Source organism: Aulostomus chinensis, chromosome 2, assembly GCF_037954235.1.
Source record: "Aulostomus chinensis isolate RoL2024-O1b breed Wild chromosome 2, RoL_Achi_v1.0, whole genome shotgun sequence".
Classification (NCBI taxonomy): domain Eukaryota; kingdom Metazoa; phylum Chordata; class Actinopteri; order Syngnathiformes; family Aulostomidae; genus Aulostomus; species Aulostomus chinensis.
Window position 1 is genome coordinate 18232669 of NC_141321.1, and position 13899 is coordinate 18246567.

The following is a 13899-nucleotide window of genomic DNA, read 5'->3' on the forward strand; positions in this document are numbered from 1 at the left end:
AAGTAGGAGTGAAATTCTTCAGTGAAGAAAGACTGGCTGTGATAGAACTCAAGCAGGCTGAACTGGACAGCTGAATACACATATCACCTTTAATGTAGCAGGTATTGCTCAATTATGCCCAGACCGAGCCTGACACTGAACCTCCAGAGAAAGTAAGGACACCTTCAAATGTAAGCCAACCAACTCAGATCGATGTCTGCTACTGCACCTTGACTTTAGCTAACAAAAAAAAAAAAAAACAATTCAACAAAAGTATGAGGATGTCTGTCTGAGGAATATCTGCTTGAGTTGGGTATGAAAGTTCACCTGAAACAGATGGAGCATCTTTCCTAGGAGTTGAAAACAAAGAGGGGAGGAAGGTTTTTTTTTTTTCTTTCTTTCAGCTGAATGAAACCGTTCAAGTTTTATAAATTACCATACAAACTGGGTGCTAAACACAAGCAAGCTGACAATTACGTCCATGAACAATTACATGCCATGACTTCTCTTTTTGTTACTTGTAGTCATCCAACTAAAACAGCAGCCTGACCTGCTAATTGTAGTACTACCACAGACAAGACAAAAAATAACACTTTTCTTTAATTTTTCACGAAAACAATACAGAGAGGCTCTTACTCTGAAGCAGCAATATGAAACAAGGTCTTACTTGATGATATAGTGCTGCATATCATGGTACATAGTCACCCAGCTTTAGTAGTTTCACTTTCAAAGCAAGGCACACAATCGTGCTTTAGAGTCCTACATTTTGAACACATCATACAAATGCACTTTCCTATCAAGAGAACAAAGACAGAAGGGGAGATACTGCATTGATACTAAGAACAAAAATATTTTTAGATATATCAACTCCAAGCATAGCACAATAGTATATCCAACATCAAGGCATGACCATGAAAGCCATCATAAACTGTACGTCACCAGCTGACATGACATCGCTGGTTTCGTCTGACTGGAACAACCGACCAAACCTGAATAACACTGCCTCTGTTATACAAACACAGCACATTCCTGGATTGTCAAACTGAAAGAAAAAAAAAAATTAAGTCCCCATTCTGAATGGAGGGCACTATTGAACACACTGCATGAAAATAGGTAGGTCTGATATGAGGATTGACCCAGTTACATTACATTCTATATGTTACCAAAACACTTCCTGTATTACTGAATTAATGCATTCTAAAAGCATCACAATCACATGGTGTGTATGTGTGGAAATGTAGAGGTCACCAAATGCTGAAAACCTGCAGGATATGCAGGAGACTGTTCTCCTGTCCGTCAACACTAGACCTGACCCAGTTTTAAAACAATTCAACAACAATGTAGTTTCGAAGAACTATCAAAATATCAATAAAACACACACACAAAACGAAAATAACACCCTCTAGGTAGATATTCATCCAGGTGTATGTAAATGAAGAATATAATTGGCTGAGAGTGTTGCAGGTGACAACAAGCCACTATCAGCCCATTCATTCCCTCCCTCAAAGACTGGAATTTGAATTATTTCACATGCAGTTCACATAGTAAAATTATTTTTAGGCGTCAAATTTTAGTTAGCAGGTGTCTCTCCCCCTTCTCTTAATTATTACTATCATTTTATGAATACAAAAATCGTCACAACAGGTGGATTTTATAGAGATGAGGCTCATGTCTCACTTAAAATAAAGTTTATAATTGTACTAGGCCACGGGAGGACCTCTACCTTGGAGTCAAAGTTATTTTTCAGGTCCATGGGGATGTCCCTGTCTTAATTGTGACATAGGGACGCTTATATCAACAGGTTGTTTCCTTAGCTCCTCTGAGCACAGCTGGGCGATTTATCCCTCACAGGCACCAGCAAAAGTCTGATTATCTAGGACGAGCATACAAACAGCATGGCTAGTTGTGTGCTGTGTTACGCGGTGTATATGTCACAATAACCCGGAGCTAACTTACAACCTCCCTGAAGTTACTAGCATAGCCGACTGAGTTTTATAGCCCATTCAAGGATTCAAGTTGAGAGGAAAATGGCTTGAATATTGTCCGAGCAGGTACCCACCTTATTAGAAGCTTTGGAGGACATTTTACACTCCTATTCCGCTTCCAAAGTGGCAGGTTTAACGTTGCTGCTTGCTTTGTTTTGATAATCACTTGGGTGAGTGCGCTATTTCCTTCCCGTTGAATTTTCGCCCAGCTGCCGCCACGCCGGGCTACGTTATTTTATTTTATCCAGGAAACATGTCACGAAAAGTCCAAAGTTCATTCTCTTATCCTCGCAGCCTAATCGGTTAACATCAGTCCGGTCCGTTTAGGAGTCCGAGAAGAAACTCGAGTAGAAGAACACCCACAAATAAGCGCACTTTGCGTAAACGTTTCCTCGCTAACCTCTGGAGGAAAAGTTGAAAAGAGTAGGCATCCCTGTGACGCTGTGCAGCAATGGCAGGCAGGCGGTGTGAACCTCTCCCAGCTCCAGCTCTTAGAGCAACGGCCGTGTCGTCTGTGAGCGGAGCGGACCATTGTACGCTCATAGGGGTGCACCACACTGAAAAAAACGAGGGCAAAATCTTTTTGACCAAATACATCTCCTATGATTAATGCCATTCACTGGTACCTGTCTGACTATGTACAATGAAATTGTTTTCAAGTTCAGCGTTCGTTTTTAATGATTATTGTGCTGGCAAAAAAAAGTGCCCTACCCCGCTATCCCATGAAACTAAATAGTCCGGGATACAATAAGGAGAAGCGACGCTGCTTGCTGTCCCTAATGATACTGAATGCTCACTTTCACTGTGGTGATGCAGAGTGTTATGTGGTTACACAAGGATTACAGAAGCCTCCGCATCTTGAGACTGACGAAGAAAAAAAGAAAACAGCATGTGTGTTTAAAGCTTTGATCTTCCTCTGATGAAATGCATGTCAGAACTGCGTAAAATGGGCTTCACTAACAATAAAACACCATAGGGAGTGTAGTTGGGTAACGTTTGCCTGTTTGGTAATACATCTTGAAGATCAGAAAACAGCAGAACTTTCCTTATTGCTTATGAGGAAAGAGACAATTGGGAACAGTGTTTGTGGCTGATAAGTCACCTCACAGGAAACCACAAAAGCCATTCACTGAAGTTCCTGTAACTTCTTAAACCAGAGCCCACCCACAGGATGAAACAGCTTGTATTGTTTCATGGCTGTGTTTGCAAACAAAATAAAGTAGGACATAGGAAATTTGAAATTTACAAAGCTTAAATTAGACCAAAGCAATAAAAGGATAGTAATACATATGGCAATAGGCTTTTCAATTCAACAAGAACAATAGGAAAAAGTTGCAATAGAATATTGATCATTTCCTTTCAATAAATGCAAACCGCCATGGAATCCAATAGCAAATATTCAAATTGCATTAACAAACCTAAAGCATCCTTGCTCCCTGGCTCACAAACAGCCTGCCATATCTCTTGATCATGATTCATGAAGCGTGCAACAAGAAGCACAAAACAAATGACTTAAACGATAGACTCAAGACATAACGGGAGGATTGCAGAGTTAAATTTAGAATGCAGAGGGTGATGGCTGTATTGTTTATAATAAAAAGCCAGGTCAGCACACCAGTATGGCAGTTTAAGTCTGACTGATATAGTGGTTAAATTGATTATTTATGCTCATGTTCTTCATTAAAGAATATTGAGCAGTATTACCCAGGCCTCAATGAAATGTCCACTGTTACAGTATGTCATGTGAGCTGTTACCATATAAACACACAGACACACCCTGTCTTTTCCAAACAAACTGAGTCGCAATCAGGTTCCTTAAATCTTGCTATTCCAGTGATTACTTCCTGTGTCTTTCATGCTCAACAGTGGAGTGGAGGGCTTGCTAACTGTGTTGGTGGTCTGGAGGTTAATTCCCACCAGACATAATCCTACAAAGCTAAAAAATACCACCAGCTAGAAGTAGCAGACATGTCCTGAGGGCTGCAAGGAGAGGATGACCTCCAGAAAGGCCAGGTCACACTGAGAAGAGGATCAAGACAGATGAACAACTCTGAAACCCGCGGCCGCACTTCAGCCAGGGAAACACATATTCACTTCCATTCTTAAACAGACACTAATGAAAAATGTCTTTTAACAACGACTGGGGGGCTTGAACAAAAATAGTGCGAGGAAATACACAACAGTAAAACAGTGATAAACACATGGACAATACATACTAGAATAGAGGCAAGTCGCTCACTCCTCCTGAAGCTCCTCAAACGCCTGTCAGGGTCGATCAGTGCGGACAGCAGGATGTTTAACATGATCACTCAGGCGATGGCTTTCAATGGCAATAATCAAACTGGAGCTTAAAAAAAAATCAAGCTTGTCACCTTTAAAAACTGACAATACACTGAAGCCTCCGTCTGCTGCTCGCCTCTCACTCTCACCCACATCTGGGATCGAGCCTCAGATGTTCTGACAGAGGAGCGAGACATTAGTGACACTCCAATGTGATCAAAGCCATCGTTGTCTCATGTGCTTGCATCCCTGCTCTTCTCTCTCTCTCTCTCTCTCTCTCTCTCTGTTTTCCCTTCAAACACACACACACACACACACACACACACACACACACAGTACACAGAAGCTGTCGGCCAGCCTCAAAGCTCAGGTGCGCTCATGGAAGAGCAGGCACATGGAAAACAAAGGCAAACATGAAGGCCCACATTCGGTTGAAGAACATCACAGGGTTCACTCGACCCAGCTACTCCTGCAGCGAAAAGGCTAATGTAGAGTGAAACAACATAATGCCCAAACCCGAACAATGTAAAGCAGACTGTTTAGGTGCACGGAGGCATTCACAACACACACGCACGCACGCACAAAAACGCAGACACTCAGTAATGCAAACAGACGAATATCTACGTGAAGCAGTTGTCGTGCACCAGTTTGTAGTCGTCATCTGTCTTGAGTTTGGTGTGTGTCAGAGAGGCTGTGTGATCCCTCCTGTGCCCTGTTGACTCAGGACTCTCCTGCAGGTCCAGCAGAGGCTTTTGTTTCAACTGACTAATAGAAACCTTCTGCAGAGTCCGGATGAAGCTAGAGGTCTCGATCAACCCCTAACACTACGAGCAGGTCAACTTTGGCATCTCGCAGCCATTTTAGGGCAAAAAGTGGGATTTTTCAGATGGGTAACCTGTTTCAATTTCTCAAGAAAATCACTTCTTGAGTGAACTATCACTTTAACTTCATATGAATCTGCTCAGAAGGAACTACAGAGGGGCAGTTTGCTGTCCAATGATTGGTAGACAAATGTCACATCTCTGCTTAAGAGTCCAACTCTTTGTGGTCAGATTAGAATCAGATGACAGGATTAGCAGGCATCTCTCAAATTCACCTAATTTCCTTTCAGGTGGATATTGTTCAGGTGTTTGTTAATTTTAAGAAACACAGATTACAGGTGTTTGAAACAACACACACGGTTCAACTTTCATGTTTTTCAAACATAAAATCATTAGAATAATGGCACCCCCATCATAATTAACCAGGGCTGCTGTGAATAATAACATTAGTAAAACAACATTAAAGTATATCCCTTTTGTTCTGAACAGTACTGTATTTCAACTGATAGAAACTGGCAAAAACTTACATGTAACCCTCCACATATATCAGCTTAAAAATCAACAGACACACTCCCTGACTGCTGTTTGACATCAGGAAGCATTTCCTAAAGACGCAAAAATGGCCAACAGGGTGAGAACTGTGCACATACTTTTGGATACTATAACAATAATAATAGTCTCCACCCACGTGAGAGTCCCTCAACATGATCTTCCATTAAACCTTTTTCAAATCCGAGCAGTCACTCTCATATTCAGTGTCATTCATCCCTCACCAATGCGTACAGGAAGAACTTCAGGTTTCACGAGTGCTGTGAAGGTGAGCTGTAGAGCCGCCACTAAAACGTGGCCCATATAACTGGAGATTGAACCATTTCACTAAAAGAAGGAAGGTCTTGCTTTACTTCATTTTCTTGATAATGATTCTCTACTCTTTCATATGAGCTTGAGAAAGAAATCTGTGGACTTTTTTTTTTCCTGTGCTAAATTAGCCACTGTGGGTCCTCAGTTAGCGACTCTGAAATTGACCACTCATAATCTTCTGAAGACCAAGTGGTAGCCTGTGGTCAACCAACCAAAAAAATCTCTAAGTTTCCTCTTTCTCTCTCTCTCTCAAGCTCCTTCTCTCCTCAGCAGATAAGGACTACTGTGCCTTTTATAGCGGTAGAGGAGAGACCATTCTGCAGTGAACCCGGTTGAACTTCTTCCCAGAAGTACTTCAAGAAGCTTAACAAATAATGGCCCGAGCCCTAGAGCATCAGAGCAGGTACAGGAGCCTGAACGCAGGCATACTGGAATTAGACCCACACCCATTAGACGTCAAACCCCTGTATAATCTGGTGAAGAGAAACTAGCCATTACGTCATCCTTCCCGTCCACGTGACGACTCCATTGTTTGCCACAGAATTAAACTGTGAATTAAAAATATTGCAAATCCCAAGGCACTCGACTCAGTCTAGCATGTGTGTTTGTGTTTGTGTGTGTGTGTGTGTGTGTGTGTGTGTGTGTGTGTGTGTGTGTGTGTGTGTGTGTGTGTATACACTTTAAGAAAAACAATTCAACCTTTTCCCTTCATTGTCAGGCTGTTTGCACTCAGTGTGAATGTAACTTCTTACAAGTTGTACGGCCCTGTTTTATTCTTTTCAAAGATAAATTTATCAGCATTATTACAGTGCGTCTGTGCTGGTATGTTCTCTTGACCCTGGCATAGAGGCAAAGGGCAGATTGTTCAGAACACACTATGTGCAATCAATGTACTTTTTGTTCAGTTGAAAATGGGTAACGAACTAACAACTGTGCAAAAACCAAAAAAACAAAATAGACAGACAACCACAGAACCGCAGCCAGGAGAAAGATGTGGGTTGCAATAAGTAAGGAAAGGAACAAAAATTCTGCTCTGTTGTCACTAACACGTGTTAAATAACTTGCACTGAGGCTGCACTTGTATGTGAGGTGCATGAACTGACAGCTGGGTGCATGAAAGTATTTTGCTGATCTCCTGACTTGCCTTACTACACATTACAATGACAAATAACAAGTTATTTTGTTGTATTTGATCTCTGTTAAGTAAGTGTTTCTTCCGGTTGAAATATTCTGTAATCTAACATGATATTTTATGAAAACATCTCAATGGCTGATGTCTGTTCAGGTGTTTTACAGGAAAAGATCATTTCTATTTGTCCATAAGGAGGAAGCAAAATGACGTTTTACTTTAGATCAAAGAAGTGAGCATGCTGCTGTAGTTTGTTGTATTAAAACCTGACAAATGCGCAGAGGGGGGCTGCACGGTGGTGCAGTGGTTAGCACTGTGGCCTCACAGCAAGAAGGTTCCGGGTTCGAGTCCCGGCTCGGGCACGGGATCTTTCTGTGTGAGTCTCCATGTTCTCCCCGTGCCTGCGTGGGTTCTCTCTGGTACTCCAGCTTCCTCCCACAGTCCAAAGACATGCAATTTGGGGACGAGGCTGATTGAATACTCTAAACTGACTGTAGGTGTGACTGTGAGTGTGAATGGTTGTCTGTCTCTGTATGTTGGCCCTGCGATGGACTGGTGACCTGTCCAGGGTGAACCCCGCCTCTTGCCCGTAGATGCTGGGATAGGCTCCAGCCCCCCCGCGACCCTTACTAGTAAGGAATAAGCGGAAGACGACGATGGATGGATGGAAATGCGCAGAGGTTTTAAGGCATTCCTTCAATGAAATTAATAATCTTCAGTTGGTTGTGTTTAGCATGTGTGAACTAAACTAATAATTTAAAAAAAGCTCTAACTGGAGTGAGTAGGTTGTTCATGTAAAGTTCAGCTGCAAGGACAAAGTACTAACAAAGGAAACAGACATGTTAACTAAGAATAGTCTGATCACTCAACTCTTCTAAAATACATCACCTAGCCACTATCACATGTAAAATAGCATGCTTTCCTAAGTTACATTTTACACTTCATCTTATATAACACAGGGGTCTGCATGGCTCAGAGGTAGAGGGGCCGTCTAGTAACCAGAGTCGCTGGTTCCATGTCCAAGTATCCTTGAGCAAGATACTGAACCCCTAAGTGGCCCTGATGGCCCTGCGATGGACTGGCAACCTGTCAAGGGTGAACCCCGAACCCCCCACCCCACACACACCCATAGTTTTGTGGCTAATATACAGAAAACCAACACCCACACACACACACACACACACACACTGCTGAGAGAGTAAGGAAAGACAGACAAGAGAAGGCATTAATTCTGAGTTAAACTGCACTCAAACCAGTGCACCATTTCATGCATAAATCTGTCAAAGCCTGAGCTCACAGGCATCTAGAGTATGTACACAATTTGAAAAAAGGGTAGCAAATGGTCGAAGTGGCACTCACTTCAGACATTTGCCACCTGTAACAACTAAAACGTCCTGTGCAACATTAAACATCTTAGAATCAGTGTGGCATGGTTAAAAGAAAGATCATCATGTTTTTCTTGAATCTGCTGTTTTATTTTGGCAGTTTTAGAGAAGAAAACACAGACAAAGAGCACCAATTACTGTTCTTGTGGTTTTCACATAGCAAAGACACAACACAGAGTCAACATTATCATTCAAATTAACAACGAACATCTGCAGGACACACACACACACACACACACACACACACACACACACAGAGTGAGATGTAGTTATTCTGCACTGTTAGTTTAATGTGAAATACTGTTTTCTGGTGACACATCAGACAGAATAAAAGAGGGTGCGGGAGTAAAACCGCCTGGGTGCACATAATGTAATTGGCATCCACAGACTATTTTTTGAAGTACAGAAACAGAATCTGTGCATGTTTGAATGGATGAAGCCTCTAAAATCACTAGGAATCACAATCTCACTGGAGTAGTGGACATGGATCCAAAGTATTAGCACAGTTAAATGTTTTTGCTTATTTTCACTGTTTCTGCAAGATTAGAATTGAAAAATAAAGTTCTCTTAGAGACTTTCTGTACTCAGAGTCCAAGGGGCAGACTATCCAGCCATCTTTCTTTCTTCCACTTATCCTGTTAAGGGTCATGGGGGGGCTGGAGCCTATCCCAGCAGCTTTCAGGTGAGAGGCGGGGTTCACCCTGGACAGGTCAGCAGTCCATCACAGGACCAACACATAGAGACAGACAACCATTCACACTCACAGTCACACCTACAGTCAATTTAGAGTATCAATCAGCCTCGTCCTCTCTTGATGTCTTTGGACTGTGGGAGGAAGCTGGAGTACCAGAGAGAACCCTCACAGGGAGAACATGGAGACTCCACACAGAAAGATCCCGTGCCCGAGCTGGGACTTGAAGCCGGGACCTTCTTGCTGTGTGACGACCTTGCTAACCACTGTACCACCGTGCCGCCAGGGGCAGACTAGACACATAATTTTAACTTGAAAATCATAAGGACCGTGTGTCATAATATCCCCTTTTGTAATGAAATTATATTTGTCCTTGCAACCGCGCCATGACTAGTGTCCGCAAATTCAGCCTTGTGGTTTCATTGTAGTCCTGCTGACAGACAAACAAGCAAACACACAAACAAACAAACACTGGTGAAAAGATAACCTTCTTGGCAGCAGTAATAAAGTACTTAGTCACTAATCCTCTGCAGTCATTGACTTACTTGAGTCTGCAGCCAACAGACATCAGCAGACAATTGCTAGCCTCTGTAAACAGCCTCCATAAGGCCTGTAGCGATGTCATCTTCCTGTCTTGTGTGTTCCAGAAGCTTTTTTGTCTCTTGAGCAACAGACACATGTTCTATTGGTCTAAGGATTTGAAGGACCGTAAAAACTCAACAGGAACCCTGTTTGTACTTATTAAGGAGGATTATTCTGTTGATTTATTCTAAATTCTACATCTTCATCTACGTCCCCTGCAGCTGAGCCGATACAGATTCTAAAACTCTTTCAATATCTGATTTCAAACACACCGAATCGTGGTGGAGCGAGATCCAATCAAGCCTGAGATAATATTCTACGAACAGTCACTCTTCAGTTTCACGCACACTGTGCTAATATGTGCTAATATGTGTCTGGGCCAACAAGTGTAAGAGGCCCAGCATTGCGTGATTGAAGAGCTTAATAAATAGGCAATAGACACAGGAGCTCCTAAGCTGCCCCACTTAGATTGAAAGACAGAATTATGTCTCGGTCAGTCCAACAGCTGCAGCTCAAATTCCAGTGTCGACAGCTAGCAGCGGCCACCGAGGTGCCATTTGGCACACACTGTAAGTGGCATGTCATTAAATTTCAAGGAAGAGTCAAGATTTACTAGTGGAACACAGGGAGCAACTGCAGATCTCAGGTTGACAAGTTCTGGAGACACAACTCCGACCGAGGGGCTGAAGACACAATTCTGACCGAGGGGAGATAGATTTTGCAGGTTCAACAGTTGGCACACGTCCTAACTATAGTAATCTCCCACAAGTGTCAGGGAATATTAAAGCACATTCTTCTCCTGGAGAGATATTCAAAACACTCATAGAGGAGCTCACAGTTTTCTTGAAAGTTAAAGAGCAGGGGGAAGTTTTGGTGAAACAATAACTGTAAAGTCCAGCTGAAAATGCATTTGTCTAATTGCCGTTTTGTGATGTAGTTCTGATGCAAATCAGGATGGAGAGGTGGAAAATAACTTCTGAGGTGGAATATGATTGGAACACTGAAAAGTGTGTGTGCATCCTGCGCGATAATGTTACAGAGGAGAGAGAGAGAGAGAAAGCTGAAACCCATCTTGTGTTCCATGTAGCTGCTGAGGCAGTGCCCTGTAAACTGCCCATTGAACATAATCTCGAGCTGTCACACATTCCCACTTTCCTCAACCTGAACACATTCAAGCCAGCGAGCCAAAGTCTGAGGTGGCGAACAGGCAAAGAGGCCAAAGAGGTACTGATGTATCATTTTTCCTAACAAACAAATATATCTTAGCTTACACAAAGTTGAAGACTGGCTGGTAGGTGGATGTCATGATATTACAAATTATAAATGCTTATATGCAAGAGTAATACTTTGCTGTTTTTAAAGAAAACTGATAGTATTTTTATCAAAAACCTACAAAGAAAATGATGATTTGCACAGTTATTTTCATAATACTTCCATTTATTGCCATTATATGTCTATATATTGTTCACTAGGTGAGGGTTAAGAGACATTTTAAACTTCCCTTTGAAACCTGAACAAAGACCCAAGATAAACTTTGATCAGGATTTCTTGAGCTTGCCAGAAGAATAGAGGGCCATAAAGTTATACAACTTGATCTCAACTGTTTCCAGTGAAAACAACTTGTTGTCAAAGACATCTGAATAGTTGAGCAGTAAAAATTAAGCAAGAGGCGCTTGCCACTGTGCGTGTCATGTGTGTTCATTGTTTCCCAATAAATTTGTGGTTCACGTCTGAAAGTATGTTACTGATCCAAGACATTTTTGTGTTTACTTGAAGAACTCACAATCTTTACGTTCCAAAAAGAAACGGCTGAGAGTGCAATTTGCTCTGATATCATTATTTGTAGTCATCAGAGAAATACGAAGCAGCAGAGTTCGACTGAACCATTTTCAGGGAGCGATCAATGTATTTTTTGAACAGTGTAGCTGAAACATATCGTAGACCTTAAAGAGATTTTACAGTAACTGAATACACAATACATCAACTCTTTAAAACAGAGTTAGAAACATATTACATTAGCAAATTTATCAGAATTTACTGAGCATGTCTTAAAAAAACACCCAAAATGAGGAGCAGCTGTACATTTCATCTGTCTACAGTATATAATCCTCAGGTGCTGTGAGAAGCTTATTGGAGAGGAAGACAAGAGTACATGAAAGAAAATGGTAAGAAGAACAGAAACAACGAGAAGTAGAGAGTTGAGGACTTTGCTGAGGGGGAGGGAGAAGTATAAACAGGAGTGAGTGAAGGAGATTAAGGGGGAGGAAAGAAAAACAGGAGAGAAAAGGTGCAGCCTTTAGAGTGAGAAAGAATGAATGAGGCTTTTTTAAAACGAACGAGGTAAGAAAGGAATGGAGATCAATGAGAGTGGTGCAAAAATAAGGTAGAAGTTAAAGGTGAGTGGAGTAAAATGAAAGAAAAGAGAAGTCTGGAAAGAGGGGTAGAAAGAAGTGTGGGAAGCCATATTGAGCTACTGCAGCACAAAGTTGCAATGAATAAGCGAATCTTTCAAGTGAAGTGAAGTCAGCGTTGGCCTGGATGAAGGTCATGGCTCTCACCCCTCCTGTCAGTGACTCTTCCCATGGTACTGCCTGTTACTGCTGCATTCCAACAGTATGAAGCTTCTCACAGTGGGTGAAAGGAGGGGAAGCAGCAGGATACTCCACAGAAACAGTCACAGGCACTTGACGCCCCGGGAGAGCTTGGAGAGCTCAGGATAAGAAGTGGCTGTCAGATGAAAGCGGCTGTAATTCTGTCAAATCAATTGAATTAACCCCAAAAGCAAAGTAGTTGTTGGTTGCTGTGCGGTAAATGTGATCTAATGGCCCAGTGATAATGAGTTGAATTGATTTCTGATAACTGCTGTGCTCACTGATATCAGAGAAGAGTCTGCTGTTAAAGCCAGTGATTGCAAGGCTAAATATCATACAGTAGATAGACGATTTTAACCAAACTTTGCTGAGTTTGGTGTGAGTTTCAGCAAATAGGCTATATATACTATGTGTATATATATATATATATATATATATATATATATATATATATATATATATATATATATATATATATATGCAGATGTTGGAAATAAGTAGATTAATGTGCATGTTTAATAAGTCTTGTAATAGCTAAGAAAACTGAACATCTGACAAACGGGAGATTTTAAGTGGTCAGTGACGGAGCTCTGACCTTCACTGTAACCCTCCCCTGCCACTTAACTGATTAAGTGTATGACACCATATGCTGCTCCAATGAGGAGGAGAGGACTGTGTTTTTGGTAGAATGGCGGAAGGAGATACGATGGAGGATGGTACCCAGCAGAGCCAGTGAGCCAGAAAGCCAGAAAGGTGGATGGGGACACGGCGGCCACAGGGGCAGCTTCAAGCCTGGTGGTGATGAGATGCGATAGGACCCGACCGTGCAGAAGCCCCAGCCTGTGTGTTAGCTGACTAATCCTCTAGCCGTCCAGTGCCAGGATCCAGACTCATCAGCTTTGGTGTTCTCTTGTCAGACTCATTTTTATAACGTCCCACTGGTCATTTCTAACCACTAATGCCCAACACAACAGCCCCTAATGCCAAGTGATTACGGAGTGCTGTTTTAGCACATTTGTCGCTTGAAAAGAAAGAAAGAGCCACAAGGCAGTGGGCTGGCTGCCTGCTCAAAGGACCAGCCTGATGAACTCAGCAGAAAGGGAGCGGACCTGAAAGCCCATCTAAGCCACCTCTCTCCGGGTGGGCACTACAGGGGCCTGAGCTGGGCGGTGGGCAGGGATTTACAGTGCGCTGGTTTACAGCATATAGACAGTTCCTGTGAGCTCATACATGAGGAGAGACAGAATGTACACATCCGGACTGATATGGCACACTACGCAGAGAGATGCGAGGGTGAGGTTTGGTCTCAAAGTTGGTAGGGAAAGAAAGGTGGAGCATGTTTGATTAACAGTTAGAGCTGTTGATGAGCAACATGATCAGCCTTTTGCACCTCTGTTCCCTTTCTCTCTCCCTCTCTTTCTCTCTCTCTCTCATTCTCTCCATTTTCAGGCTCTGGACTGCTACAATGAAAAAATGGGCCAATACTATTTAAAACAAGCAAGTTCTTAAATGTGCGATGTTTTCCTTTCTCCAATCAGAACCTTTGCCAAAAAGACTCAACATACCTGTCTCTGACATCTGCAACAGCAGTCATG

General features: G+C 42.3%; 1 protein-coding gene across 12 annotated transcripts in view; it reads right to left on the reverse strand.

Annotated features, from left to right (window-relative positions):
* The window catches only part of tjp1a (tight junction protein 1a), a 98949-nt gene that overhangs the window by 45388 nt on the left and 39662 nt on the right, over positions 1-13899 (reverse strand). The window contains exon 1 of one of the 12 annotated variants that reach the window (XM_086182254.1): positions 4181-4284. The exons of 10 other annotated variants lie outside the window; for them this stretch is intronic. In XM_086182254.1, the coding sequence (XP_086038380.1) occupies positions 4181-4267 (87 nt within the window). In that variant the 5' untranslated portion in view covers positions 4268-4284. Of the gene's footprint in view, positions 1-2038; positions 2458-4180; positions 4285-13899 lie in introns of those variants that run through there. One more of the 12 variants, XM_086182274.1, reaches the window with a different exon arrangement.